The following is a 20,174-nucleotide window of genomic DNA, read 5'->3' on the forward strand; positions in this document are numbered from 1 at the left end:
AACTGCCTCTACCTTTTCCTCCCCTGTCTCCCCTCTAGGCCTAGTCATCTGCCTGGCATATAAGTAGCTGATAAATAAATGTCTGTTGAAAGGATGAACTGATGCTTAGAGTAATTAGTGTAAACACTGATGATCTTAGTTCTTTTCAACTCGCAACCCCCCACAATGCTGTCTAATGCTCTCTGTGCAAAAGGCAATGTTTGTTGAAAAGAATACAATTGAGCTTCCACTTTCTTTTTCTTCTCTTAATTTAAGAGAAGGCTGCCATCACCCTAGTCCAAGAAGGTGATGGCTCTAGATAGCAAAATAATGATTACTCAGAATAGTTTTAAGATAATTTATAACAGAGCATATCAGTTGACCATTGGTTATCATGGGGCGAATACATCCTAGGTAAACCAGTGAACTTGTATCACTCTTTCCTTGATGGCTACCTCAGAACCAGACCTAACCTGAGGGTAAGCACCACCGAAAAAAACCAAGGCAGTGCCATTTCCAGGAGGAAAACAGAAAAATTGCAATCAGATAAGGGTTTTTCCAGTTTTTGCTTTTTGAACAGCCTTGTCAGAAATAACAAAAGCCTCCAAAATGAGTTTGCCGCTTCATTTATTCTCAGAACATAAAATAAAATGTCTTTCTCTTAGAGTATTTTTCGTGAGAACCAAGTGGAACCCTGAAGGGGATCACTGAGAAGGATCTACAGCCAAAACTGACAAGGGCAGGTCTCTACCACATGCTCACCTCTTGTTTTTCCTGTAAATAGAACTTAACTGGAACTGCAGTTTTTGGACTTTCTGGTAATAGGTAGAGGCAGCAATAAAAACCTCAAACACCCCAGCTGGCATGGCTCAGTGGTTGAACATAGACCTATGAACCAGGAGGTCACGGTTCAATTCCAGATCAGGGCACATGCCTAGATTGTGGATTAGTCCCCAGTGTGGGGTGTGCAGAAGGCAGCCAGTCAATGCTTCTCTTTCATCATTAATGTTTCTATCTCTCTCTCCCTCTTCCTTCCTCTCTGAAATCAATAAAAAAATATATAAAAACAACACCAAAACAACTAAGGGGAACTCCAAGGACTCAGTGCTGGGGTGAGGGGATAGGGTTGCAGAAAGTCCCCTGATGTCATTTCATCTAGTCCCTTGTCCTCACAGACCTTAAGCAGTTGCAAGTGATGACACGAGGGTTTTGGTGTTTAATCAACTTGGCAGGAAGTGGTTTTTCTTATATTTAACCAGATCTTCTTGTGCCATTGTTTAAATGCATTGTGTTCCATTTGTTTTCAATGCAGTCTTGATACTTTCCACTATAAAGTTTTTGGTTGCTCACTTAGCTGATCTTAATCCCTTCATTCTTCAGAACTCTTTCATATTGGGATAAGGGAGAGGTTCATGTCACCTATAACCAACGCTATAAAGTCATCCATCCATCCATCCATCCATCCATCCATCCACCCACCCACCCACCCACCCATGCATCTATCCACCCATGCATCCATGCATCTAGTATTTATTTTGTGCAAGCTGTAAAAAAGAAATGGTTGAATGACATAGAATAGTTGTTCTCAAGGAACTGAATCCTGAAGAGAAACATATAAGAAATACATGTCAATAGAAGGAGATAAATGTTATGTTGGGGGAAGTATGGATCAATGAGCGTCCTGACTTACACAGCCTTCTATTTCTTTTTCTTTCTTTCTTTCTTTCTTTCTTTCTTTCTTTCTTTCTTTCTTTCTTTCTTTCTTTCTTTCTTTCTCTCTCTCTCTCTCTCTCTCTCTCTTTCTTTCTTTCTTTTTTTCTCTCTCCTTTTCTTGCCTCATTATTTTCTGAGGTTTAGACCAGTGGTGGTGGTGGAGGGGGGACAGCAGTTATAAGGCAAAACCATGCATGTATAAGACCTGCGAAGGCAGGACAAGGTAAGTGCAGGTGAGTTTGCCTACAGGGACTGAAGTGGGGGACAGTCTCAGAGGGAGACTAACAGAATAGAGGCAGTATTTGAATAAGTCCTTAAAAAGTGTGGGCAAATTTTTGATACAGTGATTTGTGGGGTGGTGAAGAGTCGGAGAGAAAGTCAGAGGATTCAGAGAAATAATCAGGCATTGGGAAGTTCTTTGAATTTTGGTTTCTACTTGCTTTTAACTGCTGAGCATAAAAAATTAAAAATCTCCAAAATGTATCCACGATTTAAATGCATTCTTACTGAGACACCCCTCTGCAAAGAATCTCTCCTTTTGCAAACCATGTGCCTTTTATTCCCCACAAATTATGCTCAGTCTCAGTGGTGCAGGTGGCTTCAGGGGTGGTCATGTGACTTAGTCCTGACCAATCTAGAGTATTTTTTAAATCCCACCTGCAGCCAGTGCTCAGAGATGCACACAGGGCCTACAGTAAGCTAATTGGAGTCTCCTTGGCAGAGCTGTCATGGAAGACACCCTCAATTTCTCTAAGATTAAGAGCTTTAAGAATGATGTAGGCTTTGGCTGCCAGTGTTTTTTCTCATAGAACCTCCCTGAGGATGAAGAATGCAACAGAAAGTTGAGTTGAGAGAGAAATACAGAATTCAGATGACTGTGAATCCATAGGTCATCTGCCACCCTAAGATCACCTCTTTAAATCTCCATGAAATTGCCAACCCTCTAGTGACTAGAGTCTAGTCACTTTCTCCTCCCACCCACTTCTTCTTCTTCTTTTTTTTTGCTTATGTCAGTTTGACAAAGAATTTTACCAAGTACCACTAAAAAGTCCTCAAAAATAGAGTTGATAAACTGTGTTAATACAAGGGGAATTTTCTGGGCTAAGTTTGTCTTAAGTATTAATAAAAATTGACACTTCAGGTTAACATCTGTCTTAGCCAACTTTTCTTTCTTGCTAAACTGATGACCTCAATCAGCAACTTCAGTTAAAACGATAAAACCACTGTGATTATAGCACATGGCCAAGTCCATCCGGGACTTCTATTTTTTAGATCAAAGCTCCAAAATTCTTTTAACCATTATTCACCATGATTTTTTTTCTTATAATTTAGGAATTTGAGTCCTTTCATTCTTTGGAATCCTGAAATAGTTTCTTATCTTCACCTAGAATGCCATGAGTGTTATTTCATCCACACCTGAAATGTTATTTCTCTCTCTTGCTTTTGCCCTACCCCCTAGGCCAGAAAGAGGCAGGGGTGGTACCTTCCTGAGAAATAAGAAAATTCTAATGAGTCAACATGTCTTTATTCTACCACCAAATTAGGGAGATTATCACTAGTGAAAACAGAAGATGACCTGCCTCTTAGGAGTTTTCCCCTCTACAAACTCTTTGGAACTGGCATAAGGCAAAATAAATAAATAAATAAATAAATAATAATCTAGACTAATAAAAGGATAATATGCTAATTAGACCGGGAGACCTTCCAGGAGACCTTCTGGACATTCTTCTGGACAAAGCCATGGTGGCAGGGCCAAGGTAGAAGCAGTTAGAGGCCAAGAAGGGAGGGAGGTTGTAGGTGATCAGGCCAGGATGGGACAGCAGTTGTGGGTGATCAGGCCAGTGAGGGGGGCGGGCCGTTAGGGGTGATCAGGCTGGCGGGGGGGGGGGGTCAGTTTGGAGTGACCAGGCCTGCAGGGGAGGGCAGTTAGGGGCGACCAGGCTGGCAGGGGAGAGCAGTTGGGGGGGACCAGACCTGCAGGGGAGGGCAGTTGGGAGTAACCAGGCAGGCAGGGGAAGGCAGTTAGGGGAGGGCAGTTAGGGGTTACCAGGCCGCTAGGGTAGGGCAGTTGGGGTGATCAGGCTAACGGGGGGAGCATTTGGGGGCAAGCAGGCTGGCGGTGGGGGCAGTTGGGGGCAAGCAGGCTGGCAGGCAGGTGAGCAGTTAGGAGCCAGCAGTCCCGGATTGCTAGAGGGATGTCTGACTGCCGGTTTAGGCCCAATCCCTGTAAACCGGCAGTAAGACATCCTTCGAGCGGTCCCAGATTGGAGAGGGTGCAGGCCGGGCTGAGGAACAACCCTCCCCCCGCCCACCTCCCGCCGCCCCCTGTGCACGAATTTTGTGCACCGGGCCACTAGTAATAATAATAATGTAGGAATGCAGTGGCTTCTGAGAAGTCCTACTTTCTTCAAACTTGTTATCAATTTCCCTTCTTCTTTTCTCTCTGCAGAAATCAAAGCTGGAGGTGCTCACTGTAGGAGTATGTGTTAGCAAAGCAAATTGCAGCATTTGTATAAAAATTCCACTGGTCGCTTGCTGCTCTCAGTTACCACATTCCCTATGGAATGCATTTTAACTTCCTGCCCTGTTTTTTTTTTTTATGAAACTGAGGATTGTATTTGCCATCTGCCTTGTCTTTTGGGTTCTTCTTGATCCCACTTTTGACCCTGCTAATGTATCTTTAAGTGCCAATATCAATTTTACATCCTGTTACCATATTGTTCCTTCATAAGAATCTCATTTTGTATTTCAGTAGACGTCCACTGGTAAAAATGCCAGATTTCCATTTATCAGAAATAGTATGTCCCCTTCTCCTCCTTGAAAAGAAATTAGATAGCCATAGAAGTTAAACACAAGTGAGGTCGGTCAGCCTGCCCATCTTTAATCAAGAGTTCAGGGAACAAATGTTTTAAATATAAGGACATAGGACTTTAATTTCATCTTTTTCCCCCCATAACAAAGCTCAAGTGTTTATTAAGAATTAAAAATACTGTAAATATGTTGTGGGTCCTACACAGAAGCCAGGATTTGAAATCAGGCCTTATTTGTCAAAACTTCTGGATTCTGTCCAAGAGGTGTTTACTAAGGGCAAGGCACTGGACGAGGCGGTGTGACTTTCCTTTTTTCTGGGTTTGTAGAGCTGGAAAGATGTAAATCTGAGCTAGCTGTCTGTTGCTGTGTTTCTCATTGTACATATTTGTGATTTGAATGCCCTGACTCTGAACCCCCTTTCTATGTTTGGGAACTCACCTACCTTATGAATTTTGGTGGGTGGCAGAAACTGCCTCGATATTAAGAAGTTGCAAACGCCAGCTTTATCAATATTGCTTTCAGCCAGGGATCTAGGCGTTGTCAGTGATAGGGACCTGACTTGAACTTCAAGTTGGCAGTTAGTGACACAAGGAGGGGACCAGGAAAGACTTGTTTCCACCTCTGTGGGAAGGTGGTGGAGGCTTACATCAAGGTTGACCTCCGACCGCAGCCATAGGAAGGGGGACCAAGGGTGGCCTCAGTGTTCCGGGACAGCAGAGTCCACCCTAGAAGTCAGCACTCAGTCATCTGGGACATTATTCTTGTCAAGGTGGCTTCAAGTCAGGTTTTGTGTCTCTCCCAGAAATTCTGTGAACTACCTAATATCCTTTTTTATTAATCCTGCTTCTTCTTAAATCTTTTTATGCAGTGGATTCTGTTGTTTGTGACTAAGAAAATTTAATTTATGGAGAATTAAATTTATGGAGAATTCGCTCTTGTGGTTTGGCTTAGTGGGTAGAGTGTCAGCCTGTGGACTGAAAGGTCCCAGGTTTGATTCTGGTCAAGGGCACATACCTGGGTTGTGGGCTCGATCCCTAGTAGGGGGCATGCAGGAGGCAGCCAATCAATGGTTTTCACTCATCATTGATGTTTCTATCTCTCTCCCTCTCTCTACCTCTCTGAAGTCAATAAAAATATATTTAAAAAAATAAATTTATGGAGAATGTAATTTGCAATTGGAGAATGTGACACCAATATATAGAAAGAGCGGAGTCAAGGCAGAGGAGAGCGATCTGACAGGACAGTCTGGGTTCTTAGAGGCCCCAAGACCAGCTCGAACTTTGAACTTCCCCTTCTATGACTAACAAATTTCCACTTTCGTCTGAGCTAGTCTGAGGTGGGTTTCTATCACTTGCAACTAAGAGCTCTGGCAAACACAGATGAAAGTAAATGAATATGATGTATCAGGAATCTCAAAAAGATTCATCCCCTTTGACCCAGTAATCACTTTTTCTATTCTTTGGAAATAATTGAAAGTATTAAAAACCAAAACAAAGATGGTGGGTGGGACTGAGCAAATGGTTGCATAAGAAAGTGCTTCTAGATAACAGTATCCATGAAGTTGGACCCACCTTCTTCCAATTCCATGCTCAAATTTTTCAGACCTTTTGCTTTATACTTGAAAGGTTTTTCTTTCATTGCTGCCTTAGTTTTATTCTCTGTCTCTCTGATAGCTTGTCTCTTGTCCTTCCCCTGGGGTCTTTAAAAACTGCATTTTGAGTTGTGACTTCTAGAATACAAAGGAATTAGAAGAGTCACTCAGTCCTGCACACGTGGTTGGTACTGTGCAATTCTGGAGTGAGCAGATCTACACAGCTAATGTGACTTGAGGTAAGTTTATTTTAATAATGTTATGTTAATAAACAAAAAGAGGTATGTGCTCTGTAGCCTCTTTGCATAAGGGAGGCAGAGCTACTGGGAATCAGCATAACATGATGGTTAAGAATGTGGGCTCCGAGTTAGTCTACATGGGAAACTTTGGGCAAGCTACTCAGTACCCCTGAGCCTCAGTTTCCTTATCTGTAAAAGATAGAAGATAAGTCTTAACAGCTCTGTGGATTAAATAAGCTTTGCAGGTAAAGTATTTGGCACAGGCCTTTGAAAACTCTAAAAATGGTAGCTATTTTTCTGTAAAACCTTCACATTTATATGTTATTCTTAAAAACATAAATGCAAACACTTCTGTATCATTTGCATATTCTGTAAAATAGGAAAAGGACAAATTTTAAAATTGAATTAATGGAATCCTGAGACTCAGAGACTCGGGGACCTTTTCTCTAACTGTAGGAATTGCTAACGTTTATTAAACACTCAGCTATAGTTGGGTTCACCTGGTTGATTCTCAGCTAAGACAGGATCAGAAGCTGACTTTCCTGAATTTCAGGCTCTATTTTCTCCACCTTTCATGGACCATGATGCCTATCCAGATGACAGGTTTCTGAAATAAATGGGGCAGAGATCTTTTGTCCTGACTCTGTTTACATTTCAGGAAAAGCAGACAAGTTCTGGATCAGAGCTGGCCATGTCTCCCCAAGTAGTCCTCCCTTGCACACTTGTTTCCCCCAGCAGCTCACCTCCTTTCCTCCTTCTTCCTTCTTGGTTTCTGTTGCCCGTCTAGATCTTACATGTGCCTTTTCTGCCTTTCCCCTGCCCTACCCTCCTCTTTTCTCTGACTCCATTTCCCCCCTCTCCAGTCTCCCTCTCTAGTCACCTAGACTCACTGTACTAAATCCTTAAATTTCTGACCAAGTAGTATCTAGTTAAGACATAGCCTTATCATTAACATGGAGCTGGACTGGCTATGGATTACCTCATGCTCCAGAAGTTTATCAACATTAGAAGGGTGGCATTGGAGCCAATGGGAACTCACCGGCGACCGCAGATGGTGCAGGGCTCCATGCGGCTCCAAGGGAACAATGGGTTTGTCTTAACCCTGGCTGACCTGGTTAAGAGCCCAGACTCTGGATGCAGGTAGACCTGGTTCAAATCTTGGCTCTGCCACTTCTTAACAGTTTCTTCATCTATCAAGTAGGAGAATACTTCGGGCCTCCAAGGGTTGTTGGGAGGATTCAAGGACACCTAGCTTATTTGACCCAGTGTCTGGCACATGGTGTGTGCCATGTGATGGTAGCAGTTATTAAGGTGTTGATTAATAACGCTGTCCATCTCTTCTCCCTTTCTTGGTCCCTCCCTCCTTGTCCAAGCAACTAGGACAAACACATCAGGTGATGAAGTAAGATTCTTTAGGCCTTGGGATACAAAGTGGCATGGAGAAGTTAGGAAATCCAGGACATGTCTTAACCGCAAAGTTTTATAATTATGAAAAAAAAATCCTAGTGTTTCAAAATTTCAGGAAACAAAAACAAAACAAAAAAAAGGTTTAATTGCTAATTCTTTTCCAATACAACGGGAAGTAAAAGGAAGAGATGGGAAATGTTCTTTTTGCTAAAATTCACGCTCCTGCATCCTAGATCCTTGTTACAATCTCTCAAGAGGAAGAGAACCCTGCCATCTCCTTCCATCCTTCAATCACCCTATTCCTCCTTCCTTCAAACATGGAACCACTCCAAAGAGACAGTCGAAATCCAGAAGATGATCTCTCCTGCTTCTCCAGACAGCTAGGAAGGGAGTTTTTTTCTTCTGTCCCTCCATCTCTCTGCCATTCCTGTTTATTAAGCAGAAGTCCCCAACAAGCTTTATTGCAGCCTTGTCTTTCTCATACCCAGGTGGCTTGTTAATATCACAGCCGAACACCCTTCCTGAACACAGCTCTGCAGAGTTCTGTTCCTGCTCCATGCCACTGAATCGGCTGCATTGCCTTGGCAACCAATTAATATACTTGTCTGTGTGTGTCGATATCGTCCTTAATTCTGCAAAACCAGGGCAACCTGCTTGGAGGGCTGCGGCACGCCAGTCCGTAGATGATGTTTTGCATTCTGGTTTGACTTCTTTTTTTTCACCTCCCAATTACCTCTGAATCCCCTGCGAGCACGTACATGCCATTGCTACACACCTGGCCTTAAGTCAAAAAACACCCTTGTCCACAGGACAGGGTGGGAAGGGATCCTGGGGACAAAATGGCCGGTCTGTCTCCCTTCCTCTGCCTCAGGAGAGACACCGGGAACTCCTGAGCCATGAAGCTGCTGTATCTAACTACAGTTTCTTACAATACAGGGAACGTGATGCATTCAATAATTAAACATTTAATGAATGCTGGCTGCTCAGGTACTATGCCAAGTACAGAGGAGAAACAACATCTCCTTAACCACATGGAGCTTTTGTGTGCTGCGAAGGCCAGGGGGTAGCACTGGGGACTCTGGGAACTCAAGGAGGAGCTATGGCCCCCAGCTTGGGAAGTGGGACAGAGGGCTGACTTCCTGGAGGAGCAAAGGCAACATTGAGACCTGAGGATGGGTGGACGTCAGCCACGTGGGCCAGTGTTCCTGTTAGATGGATGGTTTCATTCTCGTCTTCTCTAACGCGGGTAGTCTGGCTGACACCCTCAGCTGGGGTGGTTTGCTTCAGGCACCCATGGAGGTGTGTGCCTATTTCTCCCACCTCCAGGCTTAAGTTTTCCTATTAGCCTGTTCGGGAAGGCTAACAGCGAGTGATCCAAGTTCTCTCACCTCTTCCCCTGGCTCTCCATGTTGTGCCTGGGAGTGGAGGCTGAAAGGCACATTTCCCCAAACTAGCAGCATCAGGACCACAATGCCAGGACTCTCAGTTATTCTGAGGTTTGCAGACCTCAGGGCCATGGGTTTCTGTGAGTGCCTGCACCATAAGACTCAGATCATCTGCATGTTTACAAAGTGCAACCTCAGTAACTACCCTAAACACAAATACAGGAATGTTTACATTTTGATCTGTAACCCTACTGAGCACAGGCTTCTTATGTGTAGAGAAAACAGTGGCATCCACCTCAGCGGGTTGTAGGAGTAAAGTGAGATTCCGTAGGTAAAATGCTTGACCCAGTGCCTGACCCACAGTGAGTCTTTGTATAAGATTTATCAAGAGCTTCAGGATTACTAGTCTATGTGGCCGCCTCCCAAAAGACCGGGAGCTCTTTGAGGACAAGGGCCATATATTACTTATTTGTTCTTCATTAGAACCCAGCACAGGGTCTTACACATGAAAGGTATCCTGTACACGTCTGATGAAAGAATGAGACACCGAAAATGAAAATAAAGATGCCCCACATTTATTGCCACTGAGCTTACAGTGTCATGGTCTGTGCTAAGAACGTCACAAGAATGCTCTTGATTTATGCTCCTGGTCACTCTTACCCCCACGTCTACATGCAGGAAAGCAGCCGCCCAGTCTGTGTGTGGGGACTTTAAAAGCTTAGCCGACCTGGGTGAGTGCAGGCAGACAGTTAACCTTCACTAGGAGCTTGCTTTGTCCAGACCCTGTCTTTACAGGTATCACCTCATTAGAGCCTCCCAATAACCCTGTGAGGTGAGCTTCCTCTTTCCATTTTACAGCAACGATGGCCAGAGTTGCTCCCTAACTTGCCCAGAAGCTCACGGCCAGGACACACCAACGGAGAGCCTTTGTTCCGAATCGTAGTGTTATCTTGTTTATGGAGATTACTGGAAGTCTAAGGTCAGAAGCAGCAGAACATTGGAATACATGTTTTAAATATGACACTAAAACACGATTCCTCTTATCCAGAAAGAAGTTTTGTACCGGGGACAATGGTGGGGGTAGGGTTATTGTTTCATGGGTACAGAGAGCCAGGACCGGATGGTGAAAAAGTTCTGGAGATGGAGAGTGATGAGAATTGCATAATAATGTACATGTACTTAATGCCACTGAACTATACACATACAGAAGGCTAAAATGACAAATATGCACTGTGTGTTATATATAGACAGATATGATGTAAGTTTGGCAGCATGAGAGGTATAGGGGCCACGTTCCTACCTGAAATGCTATCTTCCCTTCATATAGGAGGTCAGGTCAATTTAGCACCTAATTCAACAGCAAATCTTTTAGAGACTCTTCCTTTCTGTCACTGGTATCCCTGTGACTAAGTGTCAATTAAGTCAAGATCAAGTGTTTCCCCCAAGATCAAAGGAGCACATAAAATCTGTGGTGTTTGCCCTAGCCGGTTTGGCTCAGTGGATAGAGCGTCAGCCTGCGGACTGAAGGGTCCCAGGTTTGATTCCGGCCAAGGGCACATGCCTGGGTTGCAGGCTCAGTCCCCAGTAGGGGGTGTGGGGGAGGCGGCTGACTGATGATTGTCTCTCATCATTGATGTTTCTATCTCTCTCTCCTTCTCCCTTCCTCCCTGAAATCAATAAAGAAATATATTTAAAAAAAAATCTGTGGTGTCTGATGCAGAAGTTTAGCCATATATGGAATGCCATTTCCTATCTCCTAAGGGTTAGCAACTCATGAGCTAAGTGGTTTTGAACCTGCCCACTGTGTTTTCAGGAGAGTACTGTTTGTCACAAAAAAAGGTACATAGTTGGGTAACCCACATCTAGACTATTTCCGTCTCCACATGACTTTATGCCTAATATAATATGCTGCGCACCCCTCACACAGCTCTATAATGGCCTGACTCAGGAAGTGATCATTCTGTATCAGGAGGAGTCATTCTGTGATGCCATGAAGTGTACAATGTATTTATTCACCCATTCCAAAAATATTTTAAGGCTCCTGATATGAGCCAAGCTGTAGGCTGGGTGTTCCGAGCACAGTATTGAGAGATAAGACAACTTGCCTGTTCTCTTTGTGCTTGTAAAAAAGACTGGAGAAATGAGAGAGCTCAGAGGTGAACTCAGCTACTATTTGAGTCCTGGAGTCTGAGCCCATGAGCATCTCTGGAATGAGCTTTTGATGGTGTGAACTTTCAAGACAGAGTCTAGCACAGAGTAAGTGCTTAGGAGCAGTCCATTGAATGCCCTGGCTTCTGAGCCGGGGATCTGGAGTGGTGTGACCCTGGGGGCTGACCCTGAACGAAGTTGCAGAAAGCTGCTCATGTAGAATGGGTTTGTCTTTGCTTTCCTGTGTTTTACTACTTACTTTGGAATTGCTGGCTGGTGTTCCTGCATGCGAAGGTTAGCAGGACACCTGACCATTTCTATGGAAAAGAATGACTGTCTGCCAGTGAAGTGGAGACTGCTCCTCACTTACCTAGCCATCCACTTGGAGCAGAAATACCTTGTTTGGCTGCATGGCATCCATCAGCAAATACAGCCCATGGGCCATGTGATGACATGTGACCAATGAGCTGTGGAGAGACTATTACAGAGGAATTGACATGTGCCTTCCTAGTGGTGGTTTTGAAGCAGGCGTCCAGTCACCAGTCTCTTCTCTGTTTGTTTCTTTCTCCCTCTCTTCCAGCCGTCATTCTGTTGGACAGGTCCTGTCCTGCCTTTCTTGGCACCCACGTGTCCAGAATGGACCCTGCCTCTTTGTCCTTTGACCATGTCCTTCCTGACCATTAAAACACCTATTTTTTTCTAGGAAGTTTCTTTTCATTGGCCAAGCTTCATTCCCTCAAACTGTCTGACATTTTCATTGATCATCATTTCTATAGTCTAAAACTTGTCTTAATGAACCTTATTGAGTTGCAATTTACATACAAAAATGTACTCTTTGTAAGTGTACAGTTTGATGAATTTAGACAAACCTATGTACCATTATATAAAACATTTGCATTACCTCCCAAATCACTAGAGTTTATAGTTTTGCCATTTCTAAAATTTTATATAAATGGAATCAGACAATATGTACTCTTTAGTAAGACACTTCTTTTTTCATATCTTACTGCTTCTAAAATTGGATGTATCTTACAGTGAATATCTAACATGATAGTGTTTGTTTTTTCCCTTAAGAACTATAACTAAATAATATATCTTACAATGGATAATGTCTTTAAGTCAAATATATATAGTATGCATGTGTGTGCGCACATCTATGTGTGTATACATACATAGATGTATACTGACTGGTTGTTTTTACCATTAGACATAAGCACTGGAAGTTGAGAGTCTTGACCTTGCTGTGTAGATTCCCACATTGCCTATGGCCAGAAACTACTTATGGGAGCTAAATAAATACTGCAGAAGGTGGTGATAAGGAGTTTCAAACAGTTTTCCAAAAATATCTTCTAATGGCAGGAACTTACTGAAACCTCCTCTTGGAATGAGTCAATATCTGTAACTACAATAGGGGTTCTCTTTGGGGCTCAGCTATCTCTGCATTAGTATGAGACAATATTTCCCAAAGTTTGTTCCATGGACAATTAGTATTACTCAAGATGCTAATACAAAAAGGGGGGACGGGGGTGCCACTGCCATAGAAATTTGGGAACATTTCTTTTCTTTTCTTTTTCTTTTTTTTAATGTATTTTATTGATATTTTACAGAGAGAAAGGGAGAGGGATAGAGAGCTAGAAACATCGATGAGAGAGAAATATCAATCAGCTGCCTCCTGCACACCCCCACCAGGGATGTGCCCGCAACCAATGTACATGCCCCTGACCGGAATCGAACCCGGGACCCCTGAGTCCGCAGGCCAACGCTCTATCCAATGAGTCAAACCAGTTTTGGCAACATTTCTTATTATAATTTACCACTTAGACATTCACAAGTCATGCTAAAAGTTCTGAAAAGTCCTGCAGCAAAAAGTAATAATGATATTTAAGTCTGTTTTATTCTTGACCCTGGAGCTCTATGGAACATCCATTAGTAGCGTACAGTATACACTTGTGAAAGACTGGTCTAATATGTAAACATGAATTAAAATGAGAGAGAAAGAGAGAAGATGAAGACACTGAAGAGAGCTGTATTTGAGCTGGTCCTAGCTAAGCCCAAAACTATGCAATGGCATCTGGAAGGGGTGGATAAGGATGCTCTTCTCCAGTCAAGGGCGAAACAAGCACTTTCCCTCATTCCATAATCTCTTTAGAGTATGAAGGGACATGTGGCATGCAACCTTTTATAAGAGGGAGTGAAAACAACACAAAATACATGTGTTGCCTAATGCCTCAGGGTGCACATGGTGGATAATTGAGGTTGAGTAAGGAGAACCTCCTGCCCTGCTCATCTGACTAGGCCATCCCCTGGGGAATGAGCTGTTGTGTTCGTCCACTGTTTGGCCGGACACCTTTAACTGATGGGAAAGCTGAAGCAGGTAACAGAATGGCTTGCCAACACAGAAAGGAGCCCACATACAGGGATGACCCTGACCATGTAAATGATGGCAAAGTCCTTCTCAGAAATAGCATTGGTCCAATACCCACAGCGACGAAAGGAAATCGGTGGGCTAGGTGAAAATCAGGCAGAGACGAAAGGAAATGTACATGAGCTCCCTTTTAAAAACGATTTTAAACATACAGTAAAATTGACTTTTTCCCTCTGGTATATATTTCTATGAATTTTAACACATAGGTAGATTCATTTAGCTGCCACCACAAATAAGAATAGTTTCATCACCCCACAAATCTCCCTGATGCTGTCCCTTTAGAGTTACATCTTCTCCTAACCCATAACCCCTGGCAACCACTGAAAACCACAACTTCCCATCACTACAGTTTTGTCTTTTTGAGAACTCCCTTTACTTTTGCTATTCCCTTTCCTTAAAATTTTAATGGCTATATATGCATGCTTATATGTGGGTGCAAAGAACTCCAGATCCAATGCCAACAGACTTTCTCCTCTGTTGTTATTGTTATTTGCTGTTGCTAACATTTATTAGCATCTATTATGTACCAGGCACATGTACTAAGCTTTTTACACACATTATCTCATTGTAATCTTATAATAGCCTTCTGATATATGTACGCTATTGTTATTTCCAGTATACAAAAATGGAAACTGAAGGTTGAAGAGGGTAAGTGACTTGCCTAAGGCCTCACAGCTAACAAATAATTGAATCCCAGCACAGACCCAGCTCCATTTGACCACAATCCTTAAACACTACAGTGGGGAATTAAAGGGAGGGAGTTTTAACTAGCAAGGAGGTATGTCAAGAGATTTTGGGGTCCATGTGGTCTTTCAAAAGGTTTGCAAATGTGTGTGAAGCTGGAGAGCCATCTGTATCTCCTGAATTCTCAACCCCAGTTCCTGCCTTTGTCTCCCTCCATCTGCCCCATGTGGTCCTCGCTGACCCAGGTGGCACCTGCCTGCTGTTTTTAGGGGCTTGGGATGGTTTCAGTCCCTTTGCCAATGTAGCAAAAACCACTGTCTGTGTCACAGCTTTGCTGCAGGACACAACAGCTGATACTCGGAAATGGGGGCTGGTTTTCTTCTGGTTTCTACTAGCCCCAATTCCCCCATGTGCTCTCTGACCTCATTTTCCCCCTTGGTTGCTTGCAACACCAGCTGGAAAAGTTTCTGGGAGACAGTCACCTGGTCTGTGTGCTGGAGGTGGCAGGTGTGTTCTCGCTGAGATAGGGCGAGTGAGACAGGAATGTGTGTGGTTGGCATGCTGCTTAACAAAGAAGGGAGAAAGTCCGGCCCTGCCAGACCCAGGGCGGCAACCTTTGTGCTGTGGGTAGTGGGAAGCAGGGGAAAGGAAAGATGGAAGTTAATGAAGAATGGGTGATGCTGGGAAGGGGATCAGGGTCTTGCCCTGCATATGGTGCTCCTTTGAGCTTGCTGTTTGCAGAAGTGATGTTAGTTGGCAAGTTTCCTCCTAGAATCAACTCCCAGCTCCTAAAGGGTCCTGGAAGCGATTTGCTAAGTCAGCACATACGGGAAGAATCACACACCTGATTCATGGCCATGGATCATTTGGAGACAAAACAAGCCAGAAGTCAGGGTACCAAGAACCATCTCTGGAAGACACCTAGTTAACACTTAGGGGGTGAAAGAGGGTGTGTAATTTAGAGTGGAAAGTGTTGAGTCACTTCAATAACAACAGCAGGTAACACTTATTGAGCACTTAATCTGAGCCAGTCAGTGTGCTAAGAGCTAAGTGACATGAATCATCTCATTTATTTCTCACAACAACACTCTGAAGCAGGTATTACTATTACCTCCAATTTGCGGATGGAGAATTGGAGGCCCTGAGGTTTATGTGACTCACTGGAATTATACTATTGAGGAGAAGAAGCAAGATTTTAATACTGATATTTTCAAACCTAAGCTCGCAAACACTTAGCTTCATCGCCTTATTGCCCATCTTAGTTCAGAAATACTATTAAAGGGTATCAGAGTGAGGAGGAAGAGAGATCAGCTACTCAGGAGCCCAAAATCTTCTCAAAGGCTTGCAAAGGACCTTTGGCTTGATAGCAGTCTGGGAAGGAATAAGAACCAGTGGGATTTCCAGTCACGGGCCTCCCAGGAGTCTGTTGATCTTACCTGCTGGTCTGAAATAATTGCATGCTGTAGAAACCTACAGCCATTTCTCAAGTTTCCTTTTTACACAATAGGCTTGGGAGGGTTTTAGACAGGTAGGCACAATGGGCCATTTTTTCTGTCTTGGGCTGGCACCCTGAAGTGTGACTGTTGGTTCCACCCTAGCATGCTGGCTGGCACAGGAGCACCAAACAAAAAGATCTTGATGAGCTTGTTCATTAGAGGAGCCTATGTTCACTAGAGTGAGCAGGGAAGACTTCCGACTTAGAAAGCTCACGGACAGGAAGTGAAACTTGCTCCTTCAGAGTGCCGGGCTAACATGAGGTCCTCTGAAAGAGGTGTTTTACAAAGTGGTACCCTGCGACAACAGGTCATTTATGTCCCCTTAGAGGAGTACTTTATACTTAGTATCATCCTGGCCTGGACTCATCATAGACTCAACTTCAGTAACAACACTTATTATGCTCTCCAGCAAGGGCTGTCACTCCTTCTGTGTTTTGTAGAATGTCTCATGCACAGCAGGGCACAATAAACAGTCAATAATAATGTTTTCTATGATAACGATCTTCCAAATGCCTTTCATCTAAGGATCTCAAAGTGCTTGGTAAACACTAATTAGTTAGGTCTAGGGATAGCTCTCTGTTTTTACAATGCATTTTCTTATTTTACAGAAATTTAAATTGAGACCCATCAAACTTAAGTGGCTTGCCCAAAGTCATACAGCGAGTTTAAATTAATGATAAAAACAATGCTTTGCATGTCATGTAATGCATATGCATTCCATTGTGAATGTTTTCTTAGGTAACATGAGTATGTGGAAGCAGGTGGGTAGCGAGTATTATTAATTGTTGAGACTAGATTGGGTAAACTGAGGCCAGAGGATGCAAGCCCACTCTGCTGACTCTCAGAACAGAGTGGGCAGTCCCGACCATCCTCAATTCTCTGAAATGAGGGAGGCATGGCTGCTCTCACACTTACAGGAAAGAAAGCTATATTTTGGGAGAATAGTTTGCAGAATGACAGCCATCGTTACAGCCAGGGAATGAGTCTGTTCATGTCCCCATTGAGAGAGGCTACAGGGATGAGGTGTGGCAAAGGTAGGAAAGGCAGGCTCAAGAAAACGAAGAAAAGAGGTGGGTGGGGTGGCTGCCAGCTCTGCTCTCTTGCATCCTTAGGAAACCAGGTCCTTGCTGAAAGGGCTTGGTTCCTTGTTTCAGTCTGCTGGACAGGACTTGGTCTGGTGAGACTCGGGGGAGAGGCCGCCACTGGCACCTTGCTCTGATGTTACAAGTCCCTGTGAAAGAGTTCCAGGGACATGCAGTATCTTAGCGGCTGTCTCTTACGTAGGACCAGCCCGGATCCCCACAACTCGCTCTGCCAGGCGGGGCCTGGAATCCTCTAGGGCGCAACAACTTGGCAGCTGTGGATCCATTCGTTGCTACCTTTTCTTAGCAATATAACCACATGGAAAAAGACAAAAACATGAACAAACACATTCAGCGGCGATAAGGGACTGGCCTCCTCCCAGTCTCTAACACGTTCTTAGTGAGTAATGAGGCTCTGCCAAGAGGCAAGTCCGACTCTGCAGCGTGGGGGAGGGGAGAGCTTGCTGGGTCTTGGGAATTCCAAGGGGGATTTGCTGCTGGAGATAGAGCCCATTCTCTATGACAGTGGTCGGCAAACTCATTAGTCAACAGAGCGGCAAACCGTGGCTCACGAGCTACATGTGGCTCGTGAGCGGCAGTTTGCCGACCACTGCTCTATGAGATTCTCTATAAACCACCCCCACCCTGCCTTTTCCAAGCCTGTGGATTCTGACTGATGGCGAGGCCTACCAGGGAGCCTCAAAGAAGGGTGCCAGGCCCTCTTCTGGAATGTGTTTCACACAGGCACAATGGCGATGAAAAGTCTGCCGTGATGAATTCATGCCAGTGCCCACTTCTTCCCGCTCACACTTTTGAATGTTCCCACACTCTCCTACTGCCCGGGGGCTTGAAGGTGCCGTGAAGCAAAGGAGGGGTGAGCTGTTACAAGAAATATTTTAGGAAACTGTTTGAATGCCCATCACAAGCCTGCTCTCGGCTGGGAAGGAATCTGGAAGACACTCCCTCCCACTGCTACTCTTCCCCGCGGGGAGTCCTGGGACTCTGTGGCCAGTATTAAAGCTTGCTGTAGGTAAGACATCACAGCATGCAGCTTTGACTTTCTAAGTATGCCAGCGACTCAGGCCACAGCTTGCCAAGTCCACTCTGGCACACTGACTCCTGGGGTGACAGTGCAAATTACCCTGCTGGGCTGGCAAGGACCACATGCTTCTTCAGAGAGGTGCCCTAGCACAGCTTCTCCCAACAAGGCTCCCAGCCAGGTCGGACAAAGTCCCCAGGATGTGCTTGCCCGGCTCGACAGAGCGATCGCACTGTCCAAACACCAAAAGCATCACTGGGCCACATCCTACATGGCTCCACTGGCTCCGCTGGCTTTTATACTGCAGCCACGGACGTGCATTTTATGTGTTTTGTTCATTTTGTAAAGTAAGACACATCTATTGTACTCCCCAGCCTTCCTGTCAATCAGTCCGCCCACACAGACGCTCCCTCCTGCACCACCTCCGGGTGGCAAGAGTCTTAATAGCTTTGCGTGGATTGTGAATGAACACTGTCATAATAGCACTTTATGGCCGGGTGGGGGTTGGGGCAGGAAGATGGATTTGGGTAGCATTCAAACAGAACCTGACATCTGGAAATTTCTCAGAGATCCCCAAAGCAACAAGCAGTTGGATTTGTTTTCCCTCTCTTCCCCGTCCTTTGTGCATTTTCCATGCACTGGGTTGGCCTCAGGACAGAAGTGAAAGACCAAAAATATAATCAAGAAGGCTTTCCTTATCCTACTACCGCCTGCACAAGGAACTGGGAAGCTTTCACAATTCTAAGAATCACAGGAAGGATTAGATAGGTCAGGATCCCACCAAATTTCAGTCGAAGGATCACTGCCTACGCCCCTACAGAAACTTCTCTCTCAGGAATCCTGGCGGCACCTCTTTTGAAACGTAACTGAAAGCAATAAGCCCTAACTGCTGGCACACACAAATCCAACCTCCAGTTGGACATGATATGAACAAAGGAGATCTTTCTTACCCCATCCATGTGGATTCTGATATTGGGCACGAGTCGAAACGGGCTGGCCTGCAGACCTCTGGGGTGAGTCCTGCTCTTCCTGCCGTCCTGCAAGGCCAGCACGCCGGGCCTGCGGAAGGAGCCCCCTCTCCCGGAGCTCGGCCCCGAGCGCACGCCGTCCAGAAGGCGCACGAGCAGCAGGTTGGCCGGCAGCGCCTCGATGCTGCCAAACACCAGGGTTCTGCATTCGGGGCACCGCAGCCCCTTGTGGGCCTTGGAGATCCTCTGGAGACATGGTTTGCAGAAGGTGTGCTGGCAAGGGAGGACTTTGGCTGTGACATCGAGCTTTTCCAAGCACACAGGGCACTCCAGGAGATCAAGTAACGTCAAATCATCCATCTTATTTTAAAACTCTAGTCCTGATCCGGAGGGGCAGAGTCCACATGGTAGGGTCAGCCGAGCCAAGGGAGCAGAGAGGAGCTCTCGAGAGCGTCCCAACTCCTGCCTGTTTGAGGGACAGAGGAAGAGAGGAGAAATGTGAGCGCTGGGAGAGAGATCCCACCTACATGGAGGCAGTGTCTCACCAGGCAGTTTGCGGGCACTTTGTGCCAGCACCCAAGTTTCAGTGACTCATTCTGATTCAGTGCTGGCAGGTACAAGACCGGCTCCTGCTGCTGGAGGATCCGAGGGAGCATTCAGCTCAGCGACAACTTACTCATCGCCTCCCATGTGCAAGGCGAGAGCACGGAGACAGCACTGGCCTACGAAGAGGCAACCCCACGCCCCTCCCAGCCAGGCTCGAAGGGGGGTCCTTTACCCCTCCAGATGGGCAGTCTCAACTGTCATTCAGAGCGCCCTCAGAATGCAGTTTGTGTGGAGCTGCTACTACCTACCCGTCCTCCCTCCCCTAGGTCTAAGTTTATCATCTGCAGCACATGCAGGTAAGTTAAGGTTACTGCATACGTTATCTGAAGCTCGTGCAGATGCAGAAATATTTCCTTCATAGAGCATCTTCCCCTTCACTCTGTTCTAGCAAGGTACCAGAAAAGCTACTAGCAACCGGTTTCCAAAGACAGAGACCATAGCCGCAGAGACAGTATTCCTCCCACAAGATAAAGTCAAGCAGCCTGTTTAGTTACTTTGACAGTTGTTCTCAGTTTCAACTGAGGCAGATAGCAATTCTGGATTGCCCAAATTCCAAGACAGAGCAGAGTATACAGGGTGTGTGTGTGTGTGTGTGTGTGTG

The 20,174-nt window shown here is 45.0% G+C and overlaps 2 protein-coding genes across 13 annotated transcripts in view; one reads left to right on the forward strand and one right to left on the reverse strand.

Moving 5' to 3' along the window:
* SH3RF2 (SH3 domain containing ring finger 2) overlaps positions 1-20,174 on the reverse strand; it is a 116,520-nt gene that overhangs the window by 95,926 nt on the left and 420 nt on the right. For 6 of the 10 annotated variants that reach the window (XM_080673043.1, XM_080673038.1, XM_080673039.1 and 3 more), the window contains exon 2: positions 18,950-19,433. In XM_080673043.1, coding sequence (XP_080529169.1) covers positions 18,950-19,327 — 378 coding nt within the window. In that variant the 5' untranslated portion in view covers positions 19,328-19,433. Of the gene's footprint in view, positions 1-18,949; positions 19,662-20,174 lie in introns of those variants that run through there. The other 4 variants (XM_080673035.1, XM_080673044.1, XM_080673037.1 and 1 more) reach the window with 2 other exon arrangements.
* The window catches only part of GRXCR2 (glutaredoxin and cysteine rich domain containing 2), a 160,415-nt gene that overhangs the window by 87,566 nt on the left and 52,675 nt on the right, over positions 1-20,174 (forward strand). The window contains exon 1 of one of the 3 annotated variants that reach the window (XM_080673048.1): positions 18,962-19,869. The exons of the other annotated variants lie outside the window; for them this stretch is intronic. Within the exon in view, the coding sequence (XP_080529174.1) occupies positions 19,656-19,869 (214 nt within the window). The 5' untranslated portion in view covers positions 18,962-19,655. Of the gene's footprint in view, positions 1-18,961; positions 19,870-20,174 lie in introns of those variants that run through there. 3 annotated transcript variants of the gene reach the window in all.

Source organism: Plecotus auritus (genome assembly GCF_963455305.1).
Source record: "Plecotus auritus genome assembly, chromosome: 6".
In the NCBI taxonomy this organism is placed as follows: domain Eukaryota; kingdom Metazoa; phylum Chordata; class Mammalia; order Chiroptera; family Vespertilionidae; genus Plecotus; species Plecotus auritus.